This window comes from Pelobates fuscus, chromosome 10, assembly GCF_036172605.1.
Source record: "Pelobates fuscus isolate aPelFus1 chromosome 10, aPelFus1.pri, whole genome shotgun sequence".
Lineage (NCBI taxonomy): Eukaryota > Metazoa > Chordata > Amphibia > Anura > Pelobatidae > Pelobates > Pelobates fuscus.
In genome coordinates, this window is record NC_086326.1 from 87,046,653 (window position 1) to 87,070,872 (window position 24,220).

General features: G+C 41.0%; 1 protein-coding gene across 1 annotated transcript in view; it reads right to left on the minus strand.

Moving 5' to 3' along the window:
- Positions 1–1,182: 1,182 nt before the first annotated feature.
- The window catches only part of SPOCK2 (SPARC (osteonectin), cwcv and kazal like domains proteoglycan 2), a 42,209-nt gene continuing 19,171 nt past the window's right edge, over positions 1,183–24,220 (minus strand). Inside the window, exons 7-10 of the mRNA XM_063433853.1 lie at positions 16,968–17,186; positions 13,076–13,138; positions 10,851–10,988; positions 1,183–2,087 (exon numbers count right to left, since the gene is read on the minus strand). Coding sequence (XP_063289923.1) covers positions 1,948–2,087; positions 10,851–10,988; positions 13,076–13,138; positions 16,968–17,186 — 560 coding nt within the window. The 3' untranslated portion in view covers positions 1,183–1,947. The remainder of the gene's footprint in view (positions 2,088–10,850; positions 10,989–13,075; positions 13,139–16,967; positions 17,187–24,220) is intronic.

Consider the following 24,220-nt stretch of genomic DNA (forward strand, 5'->3'; position numbering starts at 1 on the left):
CCCAACAAGTGCAGAAGCTAGCTGGTGTTGGATAATTAAAACAATATTGATGCACAAATGATACAATCCAAAAGAGTGGATTGTTTACTAAAACAAAAACGATAACAGTAAAGATTTGCGTGCATTATCTTTAGGATATTACTTGGAGCTTCTGGCAATAAAAACATATGTAGATATATTATTAAAAATTACTTGGCTATGCCCTATACAGCCCATTACGTGCTAGTGTACTGTCAACATACCATCCAGCAGGTCAGTATCCAGTGGGCTTCTAGGGCACCAAGGCAAAATCACAAAACATTTAGGAAAAGGCTCATTCACAAAATGTGTATGGCAGAACAATCTCACACACAGTGTACTTGGTACTGCTTTATTTAAACTATGAGCAATGAGGACTCTGACCTGGTTGCACCTCTTATCTCACATGAATTGCTCAGTAAGTAGTCTTCCGTTGTTTGTAGTTGATATGTGGTCCTAACTAAAAAAAACACTGGACTGTACTCAAAATCATAAAATAAGTCTCACTGCACATATGAGATGTTGGGTGGGTGACGACGACTATAGAAATATAGCATTTAATTTGTAAATTTCCTGCTGATTTTCCTAGCACAATATAAAGGTCAGATTGCAATACTTCAATTCAAGGGACCTTGTCATCCACACATACAGTAAATAAATCCACTTTGGGTCACTACTTAAAAAGTCATAATCCAGCGGTGTCCAGTAACTACCCAACTATTGCAAAACTACAACTCCCATGATGCTTCTTTTTTGGCAGTATGGGAGATGTAGTTATACAGCAGCATGTCCACATACTAGACATATAAATGGCTAATCATGGAAGCAAAAACATATATTTTTACGACAGAGCAAGCAGAGAGATTGTAAAGCAATAATACCAATCTGGAAGTCCCAAAGTGTCAAACTACAACTCTCAATACACTTAACCAGAGCAATGCGACAGTTATTAATGAATGTAAAACAGTAGGCTAGCTAGTTCTCTATCAAAGATATTTAGCATTGATATATTGATTGACGGCTGCAGTCAGCAGTTTTAAAGCTGGAAGTCGCACGGAAATCCCTTAGTAATAATTGTTTGCAATGTTTCGATTCCATGCATAATAATGCACACCTACGACTTAATGAGATTTGTATTACAAAGCTGCACACTTTGCCAGAAAGAAGGGGGAAGCCATAAACTTTAATTAGGTGCCCAGGAGTCAAGGACATCAACGGCAATATTAAAACAGATAACAAAGCATTTTTTGCTGATACCCACAGTCATTCACAAGATGCACAGATGTCAAATAAACGCTTCCTATAAAAATTCCTTTGTTCTTCACTATGCAGTGCCAAGCATTTCTTAAACTGGTGGAAAGGTTAGTTCCATTCAAATAAATGGGACTAAATATTCTTAGCAACTTGCTATATGCTTTTCATAGCATATTAAAGAGCACCATCTGCCGCTGATGTATCATTAACTTTCTGAATATTTACATAGCAATACATTTCTTCCCCTCCCGGTTTGCTTCATTAACACTGATTTTCTTGTACTGGCATTTTATTTTTAAACTAGCATATGTTTATTTTATACTCCTCTATTTCTTCCCCAGGTCAGAAGTGTCTTGTGTGCTTAATTCCAGAGTCGAAAAGTATTATGTTCTAAAGTTAAATGCCAACATCTTCATATCTTGTGATGAAAGTAATAAACATGTTTTGTCTTTCTGCTGTAGAACATCGCAATTAGTTTATTATGAAGGGAAATGGGCTGTGATCTCAAAGCAGTCAATCGACAGACATACTTGCATGCTCACACACACACATAAATTCTTTCGAAATATAATGTACATTCAGCTGTGTTTCCTGATCACTGTGGTGTCTGATTACTATTAACTGCAGTCTTCCATATGAGCTGCGAGACCCAGGCAGGACTGTGCTACTTCGTTTCTACCAGATATAGCCACCATCGTCTCCTGTCTCTCCTTCTTCTTCCTCTGCCTCTTCACCGGCATCCTCTGTCTCTTTTTCCTCTTCGTCTTCCCAGCCAACGCCACTTCCGAAATCCCCAGAAAATCCAACCATGTCATCTGGCAAAAGCAAAAGAAAGGAAAGAAGATTGATATAGTTCATTTAATTTTAGAACTATTCACATGTGTGAGTTTTATTGCTAGTTACATTTTATGGTGAGATACACCATCACTATAACTCTCATTATAGTGACAAAGTTGTTAAGAGGATCTCTCAACCATAAAATGTATGGGTGGCATGGTCCTCTTCAAGTAAATTATAAACTTTTAATCAATACATTGATGTCAATCTCTCAAGCACTGTGTAGCAGTAAGTGTTATATGAAGTTTGAGTAGTACTGACACAATCAGGTGTTAGACACTGTAAGAGTGTGTACGTGTTGAAGACACTTTGTATTCACTACATCTGTAGTTAATCATGCTATTACTCTAGAACAGTGGTTTTCAACCAGGGTGCCATGGCTGCTTGTGATGGTAAAAATAAAATTTGGTGTGCTTTATACATTTTTAGCTCGTTTAAAGTGTGCATTGGTCCAAAAAAGGTTGGGAACCACTGCTCTGTACCCTTATCTTACCTTTTGTGTTACTAAATCCCACTCCCTCTAGCATGTAAGCTCATTGAGCAGGGCCCTCAACCACTCTGTTCCTGGGTCCAACTTGTCTGGTTACGATTCTGTGTCTGTTAGTCCACCCATTGTACAGTGCTATAGAATTTGTTGGCGCTTTATAAATAATAACTCATAGAGATGAACAGGTGGCATGAATTCCTATTAAATCCTAAACTGACACATTATTTTAATTTATATATTTAATTTAAAAAAACAAATGATATCCAAATGATATCCATAGCTAGCTTAGAAAAACATGATTTTTTTTCAAAAATAAGACAATTACTAAAATATTAGCATTAGAAGCAGAAATTTTATTAGATGTTAGACAAAAATAATACCCTCGTCTGGCTTTGGATTTGAGGTCAGATTTTATTTTACAGTGATTTTAGCAAGTAATAAGGGGGTGGGTGACCTATTAACTAATTCCCAATAGGTCACTATGAAGAAAATTAGGCAATGATAGGAAAAGGGTTAGAGTAACCCTTTATGTGGTAGAAGTCACATGGAATGTGACGGCAGATAAGAACCATTCTGCCCATCTGGTCTGCCCAATTTTCTAAACACTTTCATTAGTCCCTAGCCTTATCTTATAGTTAGGATAGCCTTATACCTATCCCACGCATGCTTAAACTCCTTTACTGTGTTAACCTCTACCCCTTCAGCTGGAAGGCTATTCCATGCATCCACTACCCTCTCGGTTAAGTAATACTTGCTGATATTATTTTTAAACATTTGCCTCTCTAATTTAAGACTATGTCTTCTTGTTGTGGTAGTTTTTCTTCTTTTAAATATAGTCTCCTCCTTTACTGTGCTGATTCCCTTTATGTATTTAAATGTTTTTATCATATCCCCCGTCTCGTCTTTCCTCTAAGCTATACATGTTAAGATCTTGTAACCTTTCCTGGTAAGTTTTTTCCTGCAATCCATGAACCAGCTTAGTAGTCCTTCTCTAAACTCTTTCTAAAGTATCAATTTCCTTCTGAAGATATGGTCTCCAGCAGTGGCGTACACACAACCCATGGGGCCCCGGTACGAAAACTGATCCGTGCCCCCCCCCCCACGCGCTTACTCTGGGTGGGCTGGGGCAGCAACACATGGCGGTGGGCACCTGGTCGCGGTATGTACGCCAGTGCAAGCAAATACACATACACTTAAAGGACCACTACAGACGCCCAGATCACATCAGCTCAATAAAGTGGTCTGGGTGCCGGGTCCCTCTAGTTTTAACCCTGCAGCTGAAAACATAGCAGTTTCAGAGAAAACTGCTATGTTTCACTGAGGGTTAATCCAGCCTCTAGTGGCTGTCTCATTGACAGCCGCTAGAGGAGCTTCCGCGATTCTCACTGTGAAAATCACAGTGAGAAGACGCTGAACGTCCATAGGAAAGCATTGAGTAATGCTTTCCTATGGGCGGTTTGAATGTGCGCGCGGATCTTGCCACGCATGCACATTCGGAGCTGAGAGGCGGGTCGGGGCGGAGAGATCCCCAGTGCCAAGGGAGTCCGGCGCTGGAGAAAGGTAAGTGCTTAAGACACACACACACTCTCACGAACAGACACATACACACTAGCTAACAGACACACATTTACTGACAGACACACACTCAGTGATAGACATACATACACACTCACTGACAGACACTCACAAAACACACACTCACTAACAGACGCACACAAACTAACACACTCACTGACACACTTTAACACTAACACACTCACTGACACACACACACACTCTAACACTCACACACACTCTAATACTAACACACACACACACTCTAACACACACACACACTCTAACACACACACTAACACACTCTCTAACACGTTTTTTAAAAAAAAATTAATCCCCCAGCCTCCTTACCTTTGGGAGAGCTGAGGGATTCCCTGGGGTTCAGTGGTGCTCCTGGGTGGGCGGGCTGGCTGGCGGGTGCGCGAGGGAGCACTGTCCCCTGAGTGCTTCCTGCACAGCTCCCTCATGCGCCGCGTACTGATGCCGGAAGATGACGTCATATTCCGGCTCCGGTATCAGTGCGGTGTGCGAGGGAGCTGGGAAGAGAGCACTCAGGGGAGAGTGCTCCCTCGCGCGCACGCCTGCCCGGTGACAGCAGGGCCAGCCTCGGGGGGGCCCTGAGGTGGCCGGCTCCTGGGCCCCCCAAAAGAAGAGGCTGGCCACATTGGCATACATACCGAGTTGCAGGGAGGCCGGGCCCGGTTGCAGCCGCGACCCCGGTATGTACGCCACTGGTCTCCAGCACTGCGTAGTGAGGTATCACCAGTGTTCTGTACAATGGCATAAGCACTTCCTTTTTTCTACTGCTAATATCTCTCCCTATACAACCAAGCATTCTGCTAGCATTTCCTGCTGCTCTATTACATTGTCTGCCTACCTTTAAGTAATCTAAAATAATTACTCCTAAATCCCTTTCCTCAGATGTTGAGGTTAGTAGGGTATCAAATATTCTATACTCTGCCCAAGATGCATTACCTTGCACTTATCCACATTAAAGGTCAGTTGCCACAGCTCTGACCATTTGTCTAATTTATCTAAATCATTTGCCATTTGGCTTTTCCCTCCTGGAACATTAACCCTGTTGCAAATTTTAGTATTATCAGCAAAAAGACATACCATCAAGACCTTCTGCAATATATATAATAAAAATATTAAAGAGAATAGGTCCAAGTGCAGATCCCTGAGGTACCCCACTGGTAATTAGACTTTTCTTAGAATATACTCTGTTGACTACAACCTTTTGTTGCCTGTCATTTAGCCACTGCCTAACCAATTCAACAATATTGGAATCCATACTTAAGGAATGCTGATGAGCCTTCTATGTTGAACAGTGTCAAAAGCCTTACTGAAATCTAGGTAAGCAATATTTACTGCACCACCCTGTTCTATTATTTTAGTTACCCAATCAAAAAAATCAATAAGATTAGTTTCGCATGATCTCCCTGAAGTAAACCCATGTTGTCTCTGATCTTGAAATCCATGTGATTTTAGATGTTCAACAATCCTATACTTTAACATGGTTTCCATCACTTTCCACACTACTGAAGTAAGGTTTACTGGCCTGTAGTTGCCCGACTCCTCACTACTACCTTTCTTCTGAATGGGTACAACATTTGCTAATTTCCAATGGAACTCCTCCAGTTAACAATGATTGGTTAAATAAATCCATTAATGGTTTTGCTAGTACACCACTAAGCTCTTTTAATAACTTTGGGTTTATTGCATCAGGTCCATTGACTTATTTGTCTTTACTTTTGACAGTTGAAATAGAACCTCTTCCTCTGTAAACTCACATGTAACAAATGACAAATTTTTCCTTTTTCCTTTTTCTTAACTGAAGTCCCTCTCCTTCATTTTCATCTGTATCTACATACCGTCCTTCTTTTGTTTTTAATCTACCTAATCCTTGTTTTACTTTCCTTTTCTTACTTATGTATCTAAAAATGTTTTGTCCCCCTTTATTTACTGATTATGTTATTTTCTCTTCTGTGTGTGTTTTGGAGGCTCTTATAACTTTCTTAGCCTCTTTCGGCCTAATCTTATAGATCTGTCTGTCTTCCTCACTCTGTTTTTTTTTTTTAAATAATTACTAAATGCTAACTTCTTGTTTTTTACTATTTTGGCCACTTCTGCGGATTACCACAGTGGTTTCTTAATTTTTCTGCTCTTCCGGACAAGCCTAATTTAATTTTCTGTTGCTTTCAGTAGTGCAACTTTTAAATAATCCCTTTACTCCTGGACTCCATTTAAACTGTTCCAGTCTGACTCCTTTACGCATATTCTAATTTAAAAAAAGTAAGTTTTTCTAAAGTCTAAAACTTTTGTTTTTGTGTGATGTGACTCAGTCACTGTTCTTATATTAAACCACACTGACTGGTGATCACTGGATCCTAAACTTTTACCTACAGTAATATCCTAGTAAGATCCTAAATCTCCATTTGTTAACAATAAATCTAGTATGGCCTCCTTACGAGTTGGTTTCTCAATGACTTGTTTTAGAGACAATTCCAGGAGGGAGTTTAGAATATGTGTGCTCCTGGCATAAGCAGCTGTTTTGGTTTTCCAATTCACATCAGGAAGATTAAAGTCACCCATGATAACTTCCCCCTTCATAGTCATTTTAGCTATTTCCTCAACTAGTAGATTATCTAACTCTTCTTTTTTGTCCAGGATGCCTGTAAATCACACCTACACGAGTTCCTTTGAGATTTCCAAATTCTAACGTAACCCAAACAAAATCTATATTCGCCTCACTAACTTTTATTAGATTTTATGCTATCATTCAAATGCAGGGCAACCCTTCTTTGCATTCTCCGTCTTTTCTATATGAAAAGTGAACTGGTATTGCTACGTCCCAGTCATTGTTCTCATTATACCATGTCTCAGTAACAACCACTAAATCTACATTATCAGTTGCCATTATTGCCACAAGTTCATGGATCTTATTACCTAAACTGCAAGCATTTGTAGACATGACTAAGCTTATTGAAGTACATCAATTACAAAAGGATGCACACTAGTGCTATTCATGTAAAATTGTATTGCCTCAAAAAACAAACAAACAAACACATAATTATCACAAAAAAAGACAAAAGTTAACAGGCTAAAGAACTTTTGTATTTTCTTATGATAATTATGTGTATTAAAAGTGAGGCGATTATGTTTTTGCTAAGTGAATAGCATTGATGTGCATCCATTTGTGATTTATACACTTTACATTTTAGTACTGGGAGGGGATTATCTCTTTTAGGATTGTACCCGTAATGTATATTTATATTGACGTGATACTTTTCTTTGCAAATTATTTTTGGAGTAGTACACAAAGTAACATAAAGGAAACAGGGGAATTACAAGAAAAAAAATGCTCCATAAATCTTGATCGTGTTCCTAAATGTAAAACAGTTTGAGAGTTGAATATTGCTGCAGTGTGTCTCATTAAGGTCAGCATGTTTTTTGCGGTGTACTGGTATCTCTGCAGGTTTTCAGCAAACATTGCCCATGGCTGGCTATTTAGAAAGCTGGGAAATATGTGGAATAATAAACCATGATCACTGGACCATTAAATATCCAAAGGGAACATGTTGTTCTAAGTAACAAATAGAGCAGATTTACATCTCTTGACATCTCTCAGCTTGTACTGTTTGCAAGTAGAAAAACCTACATATACATTTATGTTTTTATAGTGACAAATCAAAGTATCAAATTAATGTGAAATTACCGTATATACTCGAGTATAAGCCGAGTTTTTCAGCCCATTTTTTGGGCTGAAAAACCCCAACTCGGCTTATACTCGAGTCAGAGTCTGTATTATGGCAATTTACATTGCCATAATACAGACTGGGGGGAGAGGGGGGCTGGCAGAGCTGTAACTTACCTCTCCTGCAGCTCCTGTCAGCTCTCTCCTCCTCTGCGCCGTCCGGTCAGCACCTCGGTCAGCTCCCAGTGTAAGTCTCGCGAGAGCCGCGGCTCTCGCGAGACTTACAATGTGAGCTGACAGAAGAGCAGAACGGACGGCGCAGAGGAGGAGAGAGCTGACAGGAGCTGCAGAACAGGTAAGTTACAGCTCTGCCAGCCCCCCTCTCCCCCCCACTGAACTGCCACTGGACCACCAGGGAAGGAGAGCCCCTCTCCCTGCCATGTATCAAGCAGGGAGGGGGGACGAAAAAAAAAAAATATAAATAAAATAAGAAGAAATAAATAATAATAAAAAAAATAGTAATAAAAAAAAAAGGGGTATAAGGACCATAATGGGAGGGGGGGTATAAGGACCATAATGGGAGGGGGGGGGGGGTATAAGGACCACTATGGGAGGGGGGGGATATAAGGACCATTATGGGAGGGGGGGGTATAAGGACCACTATGGGAGGGTGGGGGTGGGTTAAGGACCACTATGGGAGGGAGGGGGGGATAAGGACCACTATGGGAGGGAGGGGGGGGATAAGGACCACTATGGGAGGGAGGGGGGGATAAGGACCACTATGGGAGGGAGGGGGGGGGATAAGGACCACTATGGGAGGGAGGGGGGGATAAGGACCACTATGGGAGGGAGGGGGGGATAAGGACCACTATGGGAGGGAGGGGGGGGATAAGGACCACTATGGGAGGGAGGGGGGGATAAGGACCACTATGGGAGGGAGGGGGGGATAAGGACCACTATGGGAGGGAGGGGGGGGATAAGGACCACTATGGGAGGGAGGGGGGGGATAAGGACCACTATGGATGGGAGGGGGTGGGATAAGGACCACTATGGGAGGGAGGGGGGGTATATGGACCACTATGGGAGGCATGGGGGGGATAAGGAACACTATGGGAGGGAGAAGGGGGATAAGGACCACTATGGGAGGGAGGGGGTGGGATAAGGACCACTATGGGAGGGGAGGGGGAAGTAAGGACCACTAGGGGAGGGGAGGGTAAGGACCACTAGGGGAGGGGTGAGTCAGGACCACTGGGGGGGGGTGAAGGAACACGGGGGTGGGGAGGTAAGGACCACTGAGGGAGGAGGAGGGGGCGGCAAAAAATGTTTTGCCTACGGCGGCAAATATCCTTGCACCGGCCCTGCACACACTGCATTCACACACTGCATTCATACACACACACACTGCATTCATGCACACACACACTGCACTCATACACACACACACGCACACACTGCATTCATTATACACACACTGTAAATAAATATTCAATTAATATATTTTTTTTAGGATCTAATTTTATTTAGAAATTTACCAGTAGCTGCTGCATTTCCCACCCTAGTCTTATACTCGAGTCAATAAGTTTTCCCAGTTTTTTGGGATAAAATTAGGGGCCTCGGCTTATATTCGGGTCGGCTTATACTCGAGTATATACGGTAAATATTATGTCCCATTTGTCTTAGTACAATATACTAGAAATATTTCATTTCAACACATAATGTGTTAAAATGACAAAATTCTTTAATATTTATTTCAATAGGTTACTGGTATAGGTTACTGGCAGGAAAGACATTGCTAATTTACAAAACATCCTAGGACTGCAGCCCAAAGCAAACATCTGACCACTTCCTAAGGGCTTTACCTAGGGCAGGTACACCCATTAGGGAAATTAGGCAGCCAACTAGGGTGCACCGGCCGGTGGGGTGCAGTCTCCGGGTGACCAGCAGGCAGGGAGCACACAGCACTCCCTTCCTGCCCTCACTCCATGTAGCGTGGCCGAGCGTACTGCAGTCGAGGATCTTCTGTATCCTCTACCCCAGTGTTCCCCTACGCAGTCCAGGTTTTGTCAGTATCTCTATTGGAATAAAACAGGGAAATACATAAATCCTGGACTGTTGGTGGTCCCCGAGGACTGGGTTGGGGAACACTGTTCTACCCAGATTGACAGGAAGTGCTAACTGCGAGGAATGAACAACTTCCTGTCAGACTAGGTATAGGAAACAGAAGATTCTCCACAAGATCCACTTGGCTAAGCTACATGGAGAGAGTTTAGTAGGCACAGTAGGGGAGAGACCATGAAAGCATGGGGGGGAAGACACACAGAGGGGCTGGAAAATGGGAAAAGAGACACAAAGTAGTTGGTGGAGAAAGAGACACATAAAGTTGACTTTAAAATTTTTGTTGTTGGGGTGGTGCAAGTAGATGTTCTTTCCTAGGGCACAAAATAGTATTACACCAACCCTGAGCTCACTATTAACACATTCTCAATGCCACCCTTTAACCCTTTCACTATTCTAAGCCTTATCTTAATTCCAGTCTCTTTTCCTTATCTCCCATCAATCAACTTGGCTCTCTATATTACCTCATCTCCTTGGTGTCTCTCTATCCTCACCATCCTTGTGTATCTCTCTATCCCTAGTCAATGAATTGATTTACTCCAGTTTATTGTTCCTTTTTGATGGAGTGCCTTATTGTAGGATATTGTTTTATTTTCGCTTTTCTGGGGTTAATTCTAAAGTGCAACCTCAAGAAACCCAAATACCTCCTGTTATTTTCTGTGCATACAGTTTTCTAAATATATTTTTTTTTACAGGGAAGCAGTGGACTATTGTACTAACTGATTAATGCTCTAGTTTACAGTTTGCAAACAGGTTTTTGTGAGACCCTAGACAAATAAGATCTGATCCGCTATGCAGTAGAGGAGAAAGCACCCTGATTCAAAAGTGGATTGTTTGGAATCCTTTATAAACGAGTTATCTTTATAAAATTCACTGTCTACATCTTACCGCAGTCTGGATTTCCATGTATCCGTGTTCCAGTTAACTCTACACCATGCTGATCCACACACCAGCATTCTTTACTGGCCTGATCGCACTGCATCTTTCTGTAATATCCATCTTCATCACAGCTGGGGATAAACACACCTGCAACACAAATATGCTGTCAAACCAGCAAGAATGTGTATGTTCTACAACTATTGAAAAAGAATAGTGGTAAAATGCAAGTGTGTATCGATACAGACTAGTAGTTTAGCGTTTTACTTGATTAACACACATTTTTATCTAAGGCAGTAAACAGATCCATGACCTTTGTGAGAAAATTGATGCCTGCTGCCACACACACACTAATGACGCCACCAGAGGTGGTGTTACACTTTCAACAGCACAGGGGTTGAACTCTGTATGTGCGGTGTTTTACTATGAAATGCTCAACATACAGACTCCAGGCACCATGACCACTTCAAATCACTGGAGTTAAAATGCTTGGCGTATCCCTTTAAAAAAATATACAAAAACAACCTATCCAAAGTAAAAGAAAAACAAAACTGTAAGTAGTTTGGCTGACCAGGAGCTTAAAGGGACACTGTTCTCCCTATGACCATTTCAACTCTGTGAATTAGTTATAGTGCCTGGAATCCCCTGGCACTGTCCCTCCATTTAGTGTTAAACCACTTTAGAGCAGGTTAACACTAAATAAGGGTCCCTGTCCACCCACAGTCCAGCCTCTACTGTAGGTGTGGTTAATGAGATTACACATTTCCTTGTTGTCATATACATTCATACCGCCAGCTGGAGCTTCGATAGGCTAAAAGCAGTCAGCTGACACTCAGCCTGTCAAAGCTGCAGCTTGAACTCATACTGCCTCATTAGCCAAAGCAGCACAGAAGGATAAGCTGCCGGGGACTCTCGTTTAGCATTAAAACATGAAATCATTAAAAACTGTTTAATGCTGAATGAAATGACGATACCAGATGACTCCAAACACTATAACCAGTTTATTGAGATAAAGCCGGCATATTTAATCCTTGTTTATGGAGTCTTAAAAACATAACTGCAAAACATGTATTTCAAAGCAAGTATGGGATCTGAGACTGAGGGTGAAGGGACTATAAAGGGGGCAGCTACGATGAAGATGGCTTGCCCCATTAGTGGGCGTATCAGCCTCAGACATCCCAACTCCCTCATTTTTCATGCAGCTCCCTGACACCTGCAGAACATGTTTAATAACCCGGAAATTACACACACAATCTAACATACAATATATATATCAGATTGTGTGTGTTGGTGTTTCAGGATATTATAGATTATTTGTGCAACCCTTCCTAAAATTCACTAAGCAGATCCGGTGGGTGCCGACACTTTAAGAGCCGACCACAGAATCAGCCGGCAGGGAGGAAGTGATGACAGCCTGTCACTTCCTCCCTGCTGCAGAGAGAGCCGCACAGGAGGAATGGAGAAAGGAGGCAGCATGGAGTCAGCAGCTGTACAGGCAGCATGGGGGCAGAGGAGAGGCTGGAATATACTGCTACTGCATGCTCATTCCCATCAGCCTCAGTCAGAAAGTAAGGTAACATGAGGGTAGCTGAAAATATATATAAAATATATGTGTGTCAGTGTTTATCGGAGTGTTTCTGTTAGTGTGTATATCTAAGAGTTTGTGTCAGTGTGTGTATCTGTGTGTCAATGTGTATCTGAGTGTATGTGCCAGTGTGTTTATCTGTGTGTCAGTGTCAGTGTGTGTATCTGAGTGTATGTGCAGGGTGTGTTGGTGTTTGTATCTGTGTCAGTTTGTGTCTGTGTGTCAGTGTGTATCAGAGTGTTTGTGTCAGTGTGTGTATGTGCCAGTGTGTATCTGAGTGTGTGTGTCAGTGTGTATCTGTATGTCCATGTATATCTGAGTGTGTGTCAGTATGTGTATCTGAGTGTGTGTGTGCGAGTATCTGAGTGTCAAGGTGTTCATACATGTTTGCGGGCTGATTGTGTCTGTGGTGTGGGGGGTGCGTGCGTGCGTGTGCATGCACGAGGTGGGCGGCACTGTAGATGGTGAAGAACCACCTCCCTCAAATGCATTTTTCCAAGTTGGGATGTCTGCAGCCTAACTGGTCAGCCCCACTTAGTATAGCCAGTGCTATACTCCTGAAGCTCTCTGAGCATGGACTGGATGCCCTGAGGTTACTCTGCACTGTGCAAGGAGCGAGAAAAGCATCTGAAAATACATTGAATAAACTCACCTGGTTTCTTCTTAGCAGCTTCTTGAATCTGAACCTTCTCAAGCTCTGCAAGGCATGGGGGCTCTAAAGAAGAACCGTAAACAGTAAGTCATCAGTCATGAAACAGGCCAATATTCCAACCTTATCTCTTAAAACAGTGTCTGCTACCCAAAATGTCACTGGTATGTAAACCTGTATAAGACACATGTGCTCAGCCTGCACTCTTGCGTTCCTTTTCAACCCTCTAGCTTGCCCCCCTACCTGTTGGCCCACAAATTGCTTTTCTACGATTAATCTACTCTCTTTTTAGTTTCTCCTTTTACAACTTGTTTCCTATGTGAAATGTTTTATAATGATAATTCTGTACCATTTATCCAATAAAAAGAATTTAAAAAAAATAAAGTGCATAAAATATTAGTTATACTTTTTATGAAAGGGTTAAATGGGCAATGAAGAAATATTTGTATTTATTTAATACATGTTTGCCATCATTAGGCTGTCCTTTTGAAATCCAATCCAATTTGTATTTGTCATTCAAAGTGTGATACTTTCATATTACTATACTAATAGCAGTGCATACATGTATTTTTTCTAAAGGCATGATGTTGGCTTTCTCTTATGAGCACACAGCCCTAAGGTTCTTTCTGTAGATCACTATCCTCTACAGATAATTTTCTGACACATACAGCGGAGTAGCTGGGGGAGAGACCATCCCCCTGAACGCACATCTATACATTCATGCATTCGATAGCCCCATGAGCATTGAGCTTATACAGTTCATAATCTAATTAGGCTTTTGCTGGTGTGCTGCTGTTCTGCAAAACAAGGTCTCGCATAGGAAGATTCAGAGGGTAAGCAAATGAAAGTGAAAGATCAAAACATCAATAGCGCAATTTCAAGGGCATGAAGGGGGTCATTCACTAAGCACAGAGTTACAGTGAATTGAAAACTGAAGTGCAAAATGTAAGCAAAAATGTCCAAATTTGGAAAAATTCCCCAACTCTGTTATAGTCACAGCTTGGCTCATTTTGTCTAACTTTTCAAATCTGTTTTCAAGTCTCTGCCATTCCATTAAATTCATTTAATTGTATATTGTTGGGAATTGAAAATATTTGGGTAAATATCTGAGCAGGAAACATAACTGACTTGTTGGAAAGTATGTCCAGGTTCGTAAATCCATTGTTTGTCAGTTTTGAAACACAAACCCTCTTCAGGCTGAACCATTTTTTCTCCATTCTCTGTGTAGATGTTATGTATAAAGAGCAATTCTTTCCTTCCACGGGAGAGGTCACATTACAAACTACACTTCTGCTTTATCATTCCATCCAAGGTGGAAAGCAATTATAGGCTGAGAGCACAGGAGGGGCAGGTCGGCCGTGTCCTCTTAGGCTATTATTACCCCCAGGTTGGATGTTACTGCACCTGTTAATGCAGAAATATACATTTTCCATAATCTGAACAGCAGAGAATGTGGCAGGATAAGATGCTGAGCAGAATGGTGTCCATGGCACCCTAACCACTAGCATTAGCTGTATAGCTGTAGTAGTAATTAGGAGTACGAGACAGCCCTTATAAAGTTAAAACAAAAAGTGGAACATTTTCAAACTGGACAAAAGTAGTAAGTGGAGTGCCTCAGGGTTCTGCCCTTTGTCCATTTCTCTTTATACTGATTATAAATGATATCGAAGTGGGCATTGAAAGTCATTTGTCGGTGTTTCCATATGACCCCAGACTAGGTAGGTAAGATAATACAGTCTAAACATGATATAACCTCTCTACAAGGATTTGGATCAATTGTGGGACAGGGCAGCCAAGTAGCAGGTGAGATTTAATACAGATAACTGTAAATGGGGTTGTGTTAGGGATAAAATTAAATGAAAAGGACTTTGGGAACAATTAAGGAAGGATAACAAACTAGGCAGCCGTGTGCAATGTCGGTCTGCCATTGCAAAAGCTAGTAAGGTGCGGCATTGTATGAAAAGGGTATTGATCACATTGATTCAATCTTTATAAATCAATGGAAAGACCCCATCTTGAATGTGTATTACAAATTTCGGCATCTGTTTTAAAGAAAGATATTGCAGAACTAAGGTATTACATAATTAATAAATATGATTATAAATATTGGTTATTGAAAAAAGGTGAGAAAAAAACGCGTTTGTTTTCTTTAGAAAAAATGCATCTCAGAGGGGATATGATAGCACTATACAAATTTATACAGGGTCACTACAAATCGCTAGGTGCTAACCTGTTTTTTAGCAGGAATAAAACAGAGAATAATTATTCAAAAAAAAACAGAGAATAATTATTGAAACAGGAACAAAGGCATTTTCACTTAAAGGAGAGGCAAAGGTTCTTTATCGTAAGAAAAATGATGTCTTATCAAATTCTGTAGCTATTTTGTGGGGGGGGAAGGCCTGGATGTTTTATTGCAAAATAGAATAATCAACATGTATGTGAACAGGTTGAATATCCAAGACAAAACCTTTTTTTGTGAAAAAACTAGCCATCGCTTTAACATTCTTATTTTTTTTTGGTCTTTATTTAACTCAACAGCATAAAAGATGCTTTTTAGAGGTTGAACTTTAATCTTTTTTCAACCTAGATTACTATGTAACTATATAAATTGCTACACAGAATCATGCTGGTATTTCTGGAATCTTTAAATACAGAAAACTGGGTACAGTTAGAAGGGTACAGGACCACAAAACACCAAATGTGTTTCACACCTCTAAGTAACATTTCTTCATAGATATTTTGTGCAAATATGTGTGTGATTCTTTGGTGAACATAGGTTTCAGCAATGTGACAGGTCATTTTATATACTAGTAACAGAGGCGTAACAAGAAACCACGTGGCCCTGGTACGAAAATTGCCCTGGGCCCTCACCCCCATATATCTACCCCCCACCCCCATATGTCAAACCCCCCTCCCATACGACACCCCCCCACACACATGCAGACAAACAGATACACATGCAGACACACACATACAGAGACACACACATACAAACACATTCACACATACATACAGACACACATGTACACACACATACATACACGTACCCCCCCTTCCCATATGTCCCCCTCCACACACACACACACACACACGAAGACAAACATGCAGACACACACATACGATACAGGCACACATATATACAGATACACACAGAGACATACAAACACACATACACATACATACAAACATACACACATTTACATACAGACACACATACACTAACACACATACATGCAAAATGTTTTAGTCACCGTCCTGTTTCCCACCTTTTAGATGCAGGAGGGTGACTTTCCCTTGGGTCCAGTGGCTCATGCTGATTGGAGTCAGAGTTCTCACTCTGACTCCCTCCTCTCCTCCCTTGCAGCACAGTGATTGCTGGGAGGAAGTGGCCAGGGCTGTCACTTCCTCCCTGCGTCTGATCTCATCACAGGGGGCCCGGTCACGCTGTTAAAGCGCTGACAGGGCCCCCTGGAACTTCATTGCCATCCAGTGGCCCTAAAATCATGGGCTACCCGATGGGCCCCTGAACTTTCGGCCCTGGCGGTTATATCTCGCGGACCAGGGCCACGTAACATAGTCGTCGGACACCCAGTTTGCGTGGGTCCGGGCCCCCTGGAGTGATGGGCCCGGTCGCAGATGCGACTGCAGTAGTTCCTCCAATGACTAGTAAGCAAATTCAGACACAAATACAAAAATAAGACAAAATGAGTCCCAAGTGCCAGAAATACCACAATTATATATACACATCTCCCCCATTATGTTACGCTATGTCTTATACCTTTCATTTTACCATTACAAGTGAGAAACAAAGTGTAGACAATCTTCATGATAATAGATTAATTTTAGGGCTAGGCATAAAGGTTTATTTTTAATGGTCGTTAGGTTGTTCACTTACTCTCTCTCCAAAAACAGAAGCACCACTCAGCAGTGGATACTCTTCCATCCCTATAGGTGTCACAGGAGTTGAAGAAAGGCCGGATACAAATCTCATATTTATCCAGATTAATAGCTGCCAATTCGGCTTGGTCCAGAAAGAGGTCGGCGTTGGAGTCCAGTTTAGAAAACATCCACCCAATGGAGTCTTTGCAGCTGGCCACAAGAGTCTTGTCCAACACTGTGCAAAAAAGATGAATTAAATAATTAAATTCTCATTGGTACGATATCATACCTGATTTGGTAGTCTAAAGGCAATTAATTAAATATTGTCTCAAAATACTATATTGATTAAACTTGTGCAATGGTTCATAAACTCTTGGTATTGAGTCTGAACCCAAAATTAGGTTTCCCATGTTATTTTGGTGGACATTCTTTGTTTGGAACAAGCTGGAACCACTACAGAATTCATTATTAGTATATATTAGTAATTTGATGCCATACATGATGCCAAAATCATTAAGCTTTGAGGAATCATACTGGAGGATTGGAGGAAGGCAGATGTGGTTCCTATATTCAAACAAGGTTCAAAATATTTGGCTGGAAATAACAGAACTGTGAGCTTAACCTCTGTGGCTGTTAAAGTATTTGAAGGGTTATTACGGGATAACATTCAGGATTTCATTAAGAAGAACATTATTAGCAAAAATCTGCATGGTTTTATGAAACATGAGTCATGTCAAACAAATTTATTTGCATTCTACGAAGAAGTAAGCAGAAGTATAGATCAGGGTGTTGCAGTGGATGTGATCTACTTGGATTTTGCAAAGGCATTTGATATGGTTCCATACAATAGGTTAGTGTTCAAACTCAAAGAAATTGGTCTAGATGAAAATTCTTGTTCTTGGGTAGAACATTGGCATAAAATAGAAAAAAGGAGTACAGAGAGTTATCATTAATGGTAAATTTTCAAACTGGACAAAAGTGGTAAGTAGTGTCCCTCAGGGTTCTGTTCTGGAACTGCTTTTATTTAACATGTTTATAAATTATCTTGAAATACGCATTGAAAGTCATGTTTCAGTATTTGCAGATGACACACAACTCTGTGTAAATTCTAAAATAATACAATGTGAGCAGGATATTACTTTGCTGCAAAGGGATTTAGATAGACTGAGAGACTGGGCACTCAAATGGCAGATGACATTTAATGTAGAAAAATGCAAAGTTATGCACTTCAGGGTAAAAAATGCTTTGGCAAACGTACCTATGCCACGAGCTCCTGGAGGAGCCTGCTAGCTATCCTCCTGCCCGAGGACTATAGGGCGTATCCAAAGACCCTGTTTGGGAGTTAAAACTCCCCAGTCAGCATTAGCAGCTTTCCCTGGGTGCCCCTGGTTTGGCACTTTTTCTTAATTTGAATGGAACCGAACACGATCTCCCTGGTGTCCGATCGCATGAAGAAACCCACGCATTATCCTCAGCAGTACTTAGCCGCGATCGTCATGGAACTAAATTTGGCATGAGGTGACAGTGTAGCTCCCAGACTACTTGGTCTGGCATTTAAAGTATTCCCTGCTAGCAGAGCGATTTTTAGAGGGAAGGTGCCTGAGACCAAGGGGCACAAATACTACCTAAGAGCCAGCGGAGTACCCCAAAAGCTCCCAAAAGTTTATCGGCCAAAGCACCAAACGCCCTGGAACTGTTTTGAGCAGAGGACCACGTGTGCGGCCAGTCAGAACTTTAACACGGTGGCGTTGCCCCTACACTGCATGGATCTGAGCGCTATTAGGAGAACTTGGGCGCTCATATCAGGGCTATATAAATATGTATTTGTGGGGTTATTGTATGTTTTTATGATGTTTTGGGATATTTTTATGTTTGCTTGCCTTAGCTTACTGGCCTTTAAAGCAATTGTCTCCCAGGCACAGAGATTTATGGGAGGGGCTTGGCTTGCATTGAATTTGAGACCCCATGCTGGGGGCTGTGTATAAAAGCAGGCAACTTAGCCATAATAAACCAATTCCTTTACACCCTTCACTCCGTCTCGACTGGGTGTACCAATTATACAGCTATACTCTCTGCAGGAGAGCTTTATTCACTAGAAGCCGGATCCAGGACCCTGTTTCAGGGTGGGAAGCGACGGTGAGACCCGGGCAAAACTGCAGCGGCTAGAGGCTGAAGTGTTAATAGTGTCCTGGCGATAGCTAGGGAGCGTGTTTGGCGGAGGTACCCAGGCAGGATACCAAGCGGTTCACTACAAATGCACAAGCAACTTACACCGTAAATGTTAGTGAGTTAAGGAGAATAAAAACACGAGAATGATTTGGGAATTGTGATAGACAACAAACCAGTCAACAATGTGCAATGTCAATCAGCAGTGGCTAAGGCCAGTAAAGTATTGTCATATATAAAAAGGGGCATTAATTCTTGGAATGAGAATATAATGTAGCCTCTTTATAAATCACTGGTGAGACCACACCTTGAATATGCTTTACAAATTTGAGAACCTGTTCTAAAAAGGGATATTATGGCACTAGAAAAGGTGCAGAGACATGCACACAAAATTAATAAAAGTTATGAAACATTTTAGTTATGAAGAAAAAGGGTTAACAAATTTTCAGACATACATCTATGTACCATAATAATTATTAGCTATAGCCCATATAAGGTCTAGGTCAAGGGTAGGAAACTACCGCACTCCAGATGTTGTGAACTACATCTACATCATGCTTTACCATCATTATGTCTGTGGGAGATATAGTCCACATCCTCTGGAATGCCGAATGTTCCCTTCCCCTGATCTAGACCTTATGTAGGCTATGGCTAAATCCCTTGTGTTACTTAATTAATACGGTATATAGCCATATGTATGAAATCTATAGCTTAATATTTTTTGCATCACTGCAATGTTTCAGCCCGCAACAGAGCTTTGTCAAGCTTGACAAAGGCCCTGTTTGGGCTGAAATGTTTCGATGTCTGTCATGTCCAATAAAGCTGCTTGAATTGATGCAGTGCCTGACCACCTTTTTCTTCTGACCATAAGACATTGAGGGTTTGCCAGCCCATGCTCAAGAGATTCTTTTACGGTTTTATGAGTGTGGCTTCCTTTTCTATTGTGGACTACTTTATACAAAAGTGGTCATCCAACCCTGCTTCCTTAACTGCACCTTATCTTTGTTACATAGCTGCTTGAGGATATAGACAAGTCTTCAATGATTCATACAGACACAGTTGATTCAAGGTTATTTTATAACCTTACTGTTCAATATAAGGTTGTTAGGCATTAGTCATTAGTGGCTAAAGCTACTTATGAACATACCTCTCGCTTTAAGAGCATTTCTCATTAACTGAATAGATCATTTAACCTTGTGACTGAGTTAAATCAGGTCAACCAAGTACACAGATTGCATTGAAAAACAGGAAAAAAAAAATAATAAACATGACAAATAAAGCAACTGTTGTAGTCATTTCTGCCCTGAATTTGCAAAAGATTATAATTTTTCCCAGAGATTAGTGCCTGTTTTCTCACAGCATCCCAGCATCTGTAAAATACTATATTGTAAAGATCAGAGGTTTACGCTCTGCATGATAATTTCATGGCCAGACCCATGTCTTTCTATGTATTAAACGCACCAGGCTGCAGCATTGTACCAATGACATGCCAGGAAAATGTGATAATTAACTTCTAAAATGTTTTGCTTTGCTAACGAGGTGCTAATTAAGTAACAACGTTTTTTTGAGGGGAGCATGTTAGAGATTCCAATAAATTATTGGACTTCATTCCAGTAAAGCTGCTTCTAGCTTTCAGACCAGATGCTTCATCTAAATCTTTGTATTGACAGCCACAGCTCATTATACATATGTCTACACCATGTTTAGTAAGACAGGAACACAAGGACGTTATTTCTGACTGGTCTTAAAGCAAACTAATTATCATTTATGTATTTTGGTCGTTCAAATTGAATTCGAAAAACCCTTCTGTTCTAGTCTACATACATTGTCTACATACATTGGTCTGGTTTTCAAATGAAAGGGTGACAAGTTTAAATTCCGATGTAAATGTTTTGGCTGTTTATGCAAGATATTACCACCGATATTGCTCCTCATTTTAGAGAAGAAATAAAGGACGAAATTAAATCTAACTGATCGTATAAATTAATGCTCTATTCTGATTTTTCAGAATACAGTTGATACAGAGCAAATTGGTCTGGTGCACCTTCCAATGAATGGCTGTTCCTTCTGTGTGGCAATACTATAGGTGACAACGTTTCCACTAGAAGGCTTGAGATCTCAAGCAGAAAAACACTAAAGACATTGCAAAAAGGAGCTGCATCCCGTATCAAACTTCTTAGTAAGTAGGACACAGGTTAATCATAAATTTAAAACACATACCAGACAACCACTAGTATTTATCAAACACTCTCACAGAGAGATGAGATAATCAACAAGGAAGCTCAAAAAATCCTACTGTGGATCATGTTAATAGCATGTAAAAGTGTCTAAGCAAAATACTAAAACACAAAACAGTCAAAAAAGACCATACATTATTTACAATTATTATTATGTACAACGCTCCATCAAGCTGGACGCACCTTAACCATTTAAAGTGCTCACAGATCTAGTAAAGACTGTTTTTCTAGTTTACACATTTCCATTTCACCTCTTCACAGTCAAATCTTGTCCCTAGTTCTCACTTCTTCCAGGTTTAAAGGCTTGCTGTAGTGGATTTTGTGCCATAGGAAACCTAGGGCCCCACCACTCCCCACTGTAAGCAGCCAAATCATTTTCCAATGGTTGACTTCTGACCTGCAGTCCAAAGGATGTCGCGAGCACCTCCACTATCATCTCCAGAGAGCCACTAGAGAGCCAAGCTCAGGAGAGCTAATGAATGTTCCTGCCGAGGGACATCCAGCTCTCCGGAAATGATAGCGGAGGTGAGCAACAGTACCTGGCGTACTCCAGGTAAGATATCAAATCATTCAAAATATGATCTGACACCTTACAATGGGGGACTACCAGTGAGCTGTAGTTGTTATGGTATGTGGAGTTTTCCTATAAGTCTTCTTTGTCTATTCTAAACTTCATGCTTCCCAGTGTTAGCATTATTAGAATCAATAAATTGACAAACTATATGTGAGTTACTTTGTGTCCAACTTAAAAGATCTTTATACATAATATTCATTGTAAATACTGTGTTTCTTTGTACTTTGTTTTTTGTAACTTGCTATGTTTTCAATCTTTTTCTTAGTCAATATCATATGCTATTAATACATGTACTTTTCAGATCTGTGAACAAATGCATTATGCACAAAATGTGTTGAGGTATTTTGCATATAAATATGTTTTTCCTTTTTCTGATTGGTGTATCACAGTGCCTTTTTAATTGTTTTGATATAAATACACATTGTCATATTTTAATTGAATTGAGCAGCAGAAAGAAATTATCTCGTAGTGTCTGTTAGCCGGCGTTTGCTGCCTCTCACTTTGTGACTTGACATACATAGTGTTGACTCAAAATTAAATGCTCTCTCGGTTGGGGGTATGCTGCCACATGTTTCTGTATATCTGCTATTTATAGACTGTGAATCTATATTACGGTCATAACATGCTCTCATACTCAAGTGAGTGTTCAGCACTTTACTTCTCATACAGCTAGCATTCAAATAATGGTCAAAAACCAGGAAGCAGTTAGACTAGGATAACGTAGCCACCAGTCTGCTGTAAAATGCAATATACAAACAAAATAGGCATGTCCCATTTTTTTCAAATTCATTTTTTTTTAGGTATAACCAAAGAACTAAAATTATTGTGCAGAACAACACTGTTCTTCAAGTTTTCCAAAAAATGTAAAAAATTTCCCAACTTTATTTTTTCACCCTGCTTTTGGGGACATCAGGGAACTGTCTCAAACACGCATCATTGGATGCTTCCTGCATGGTGCTACTTTGTTGGGCCAGCCTTCTTGAGTGTCAGGAAGCCTGGCTACATTAACACCAGGCTGACCTGTCCATTCTACCGGTGGACCAGCCCCCTTTCTGTGTGGGTTCTCCACTTTGGGCAAAGACAGTGATACTAGTTGAATCACTGGCTTTCCCCCTTTCACCACTCCCACCGCTGTCCTGCTTTACACCCTTGGCCTTTCATGGTTCTCGTCCTCTCTCTCCCACTTATCCTTCAGTATCTCCTCCCCTCCCCCTGTCTCAGATGGAATAAAAAAGGCTCTGTCCTTGGACCCATTCTATTTTCACTTCATTCTCTAGATTGTAAGCTCATTTGAGCAGTTTCCTCATCAACCTATTGTTCCTGTAACATTTTGTAATTGTCTTGTTTATCGTTAGATTTCGCTCTTTATAATATTGTAAAGTGCTGTGGAATAAGCTGGGCTAAATAAATGGCAATAATAATAATACTGCCTTTCTTGGCAAACCTATTAATTATTTTGGATTCCACTATCGCCTATATATACACCCATACACGTCACCTCCCCTTATCTCTCTTCCACTGCCCTAGAACGAGTCTCCAGTTGCCTCTCTTTTGTATTCATTTAGATGTACCGTATATACTCGAGTATAAGTCGAGTTTTTCAGCACAATTTTTGGGGGGCTGTGTGCGTTTACTTACCTCTCCTGCAGCTCCTGTCAGCTCTCTTCTCCTCTGCGCAGGTCCGGTCAGCACCTCTGTCAGCTCCCAGTGTAAGTCTCGCGAGAGCCGCGGGGTCATAGTGCGGCTCTCGCGAGACTTACACTGTGAGCTGACAGGGGAGCTGACTGGACCGGCGCGGAGGAGGAGGGAGCTGACAGGAGCTGCAGGAGAGGTAAGTGCTTCCTGCCAGCCCCCTCCACTGAACTGCCAATGCCACTGGACCACCCACCAGGGAGTGAGAGCCCCCCTACCTGCCATGTATCAAGCAGGGAGGGGGGACAAAAAAAATAATACAAATATAAATAATAATAATAATAAAAAAATAATAATAATTTAACAAAAAAATTATTAAAATAATAATAAAAAAAAAATGCCCACCCCCCACCAAGGTTCTGCAAAACACACACACACTGCATTCATACACACACACTGCATTCATACACACACACTGCACTCATACACACACACTGCACTCATACACACACACTGCACTCATACACACACACTGCATTCATACACACACACTGCATTCATACACACACTGCACTCATACACACACACTGCATTCATACACACACTGCACTCATACACACACACTGCACTCATACACACACACTGCACTCATACACACAC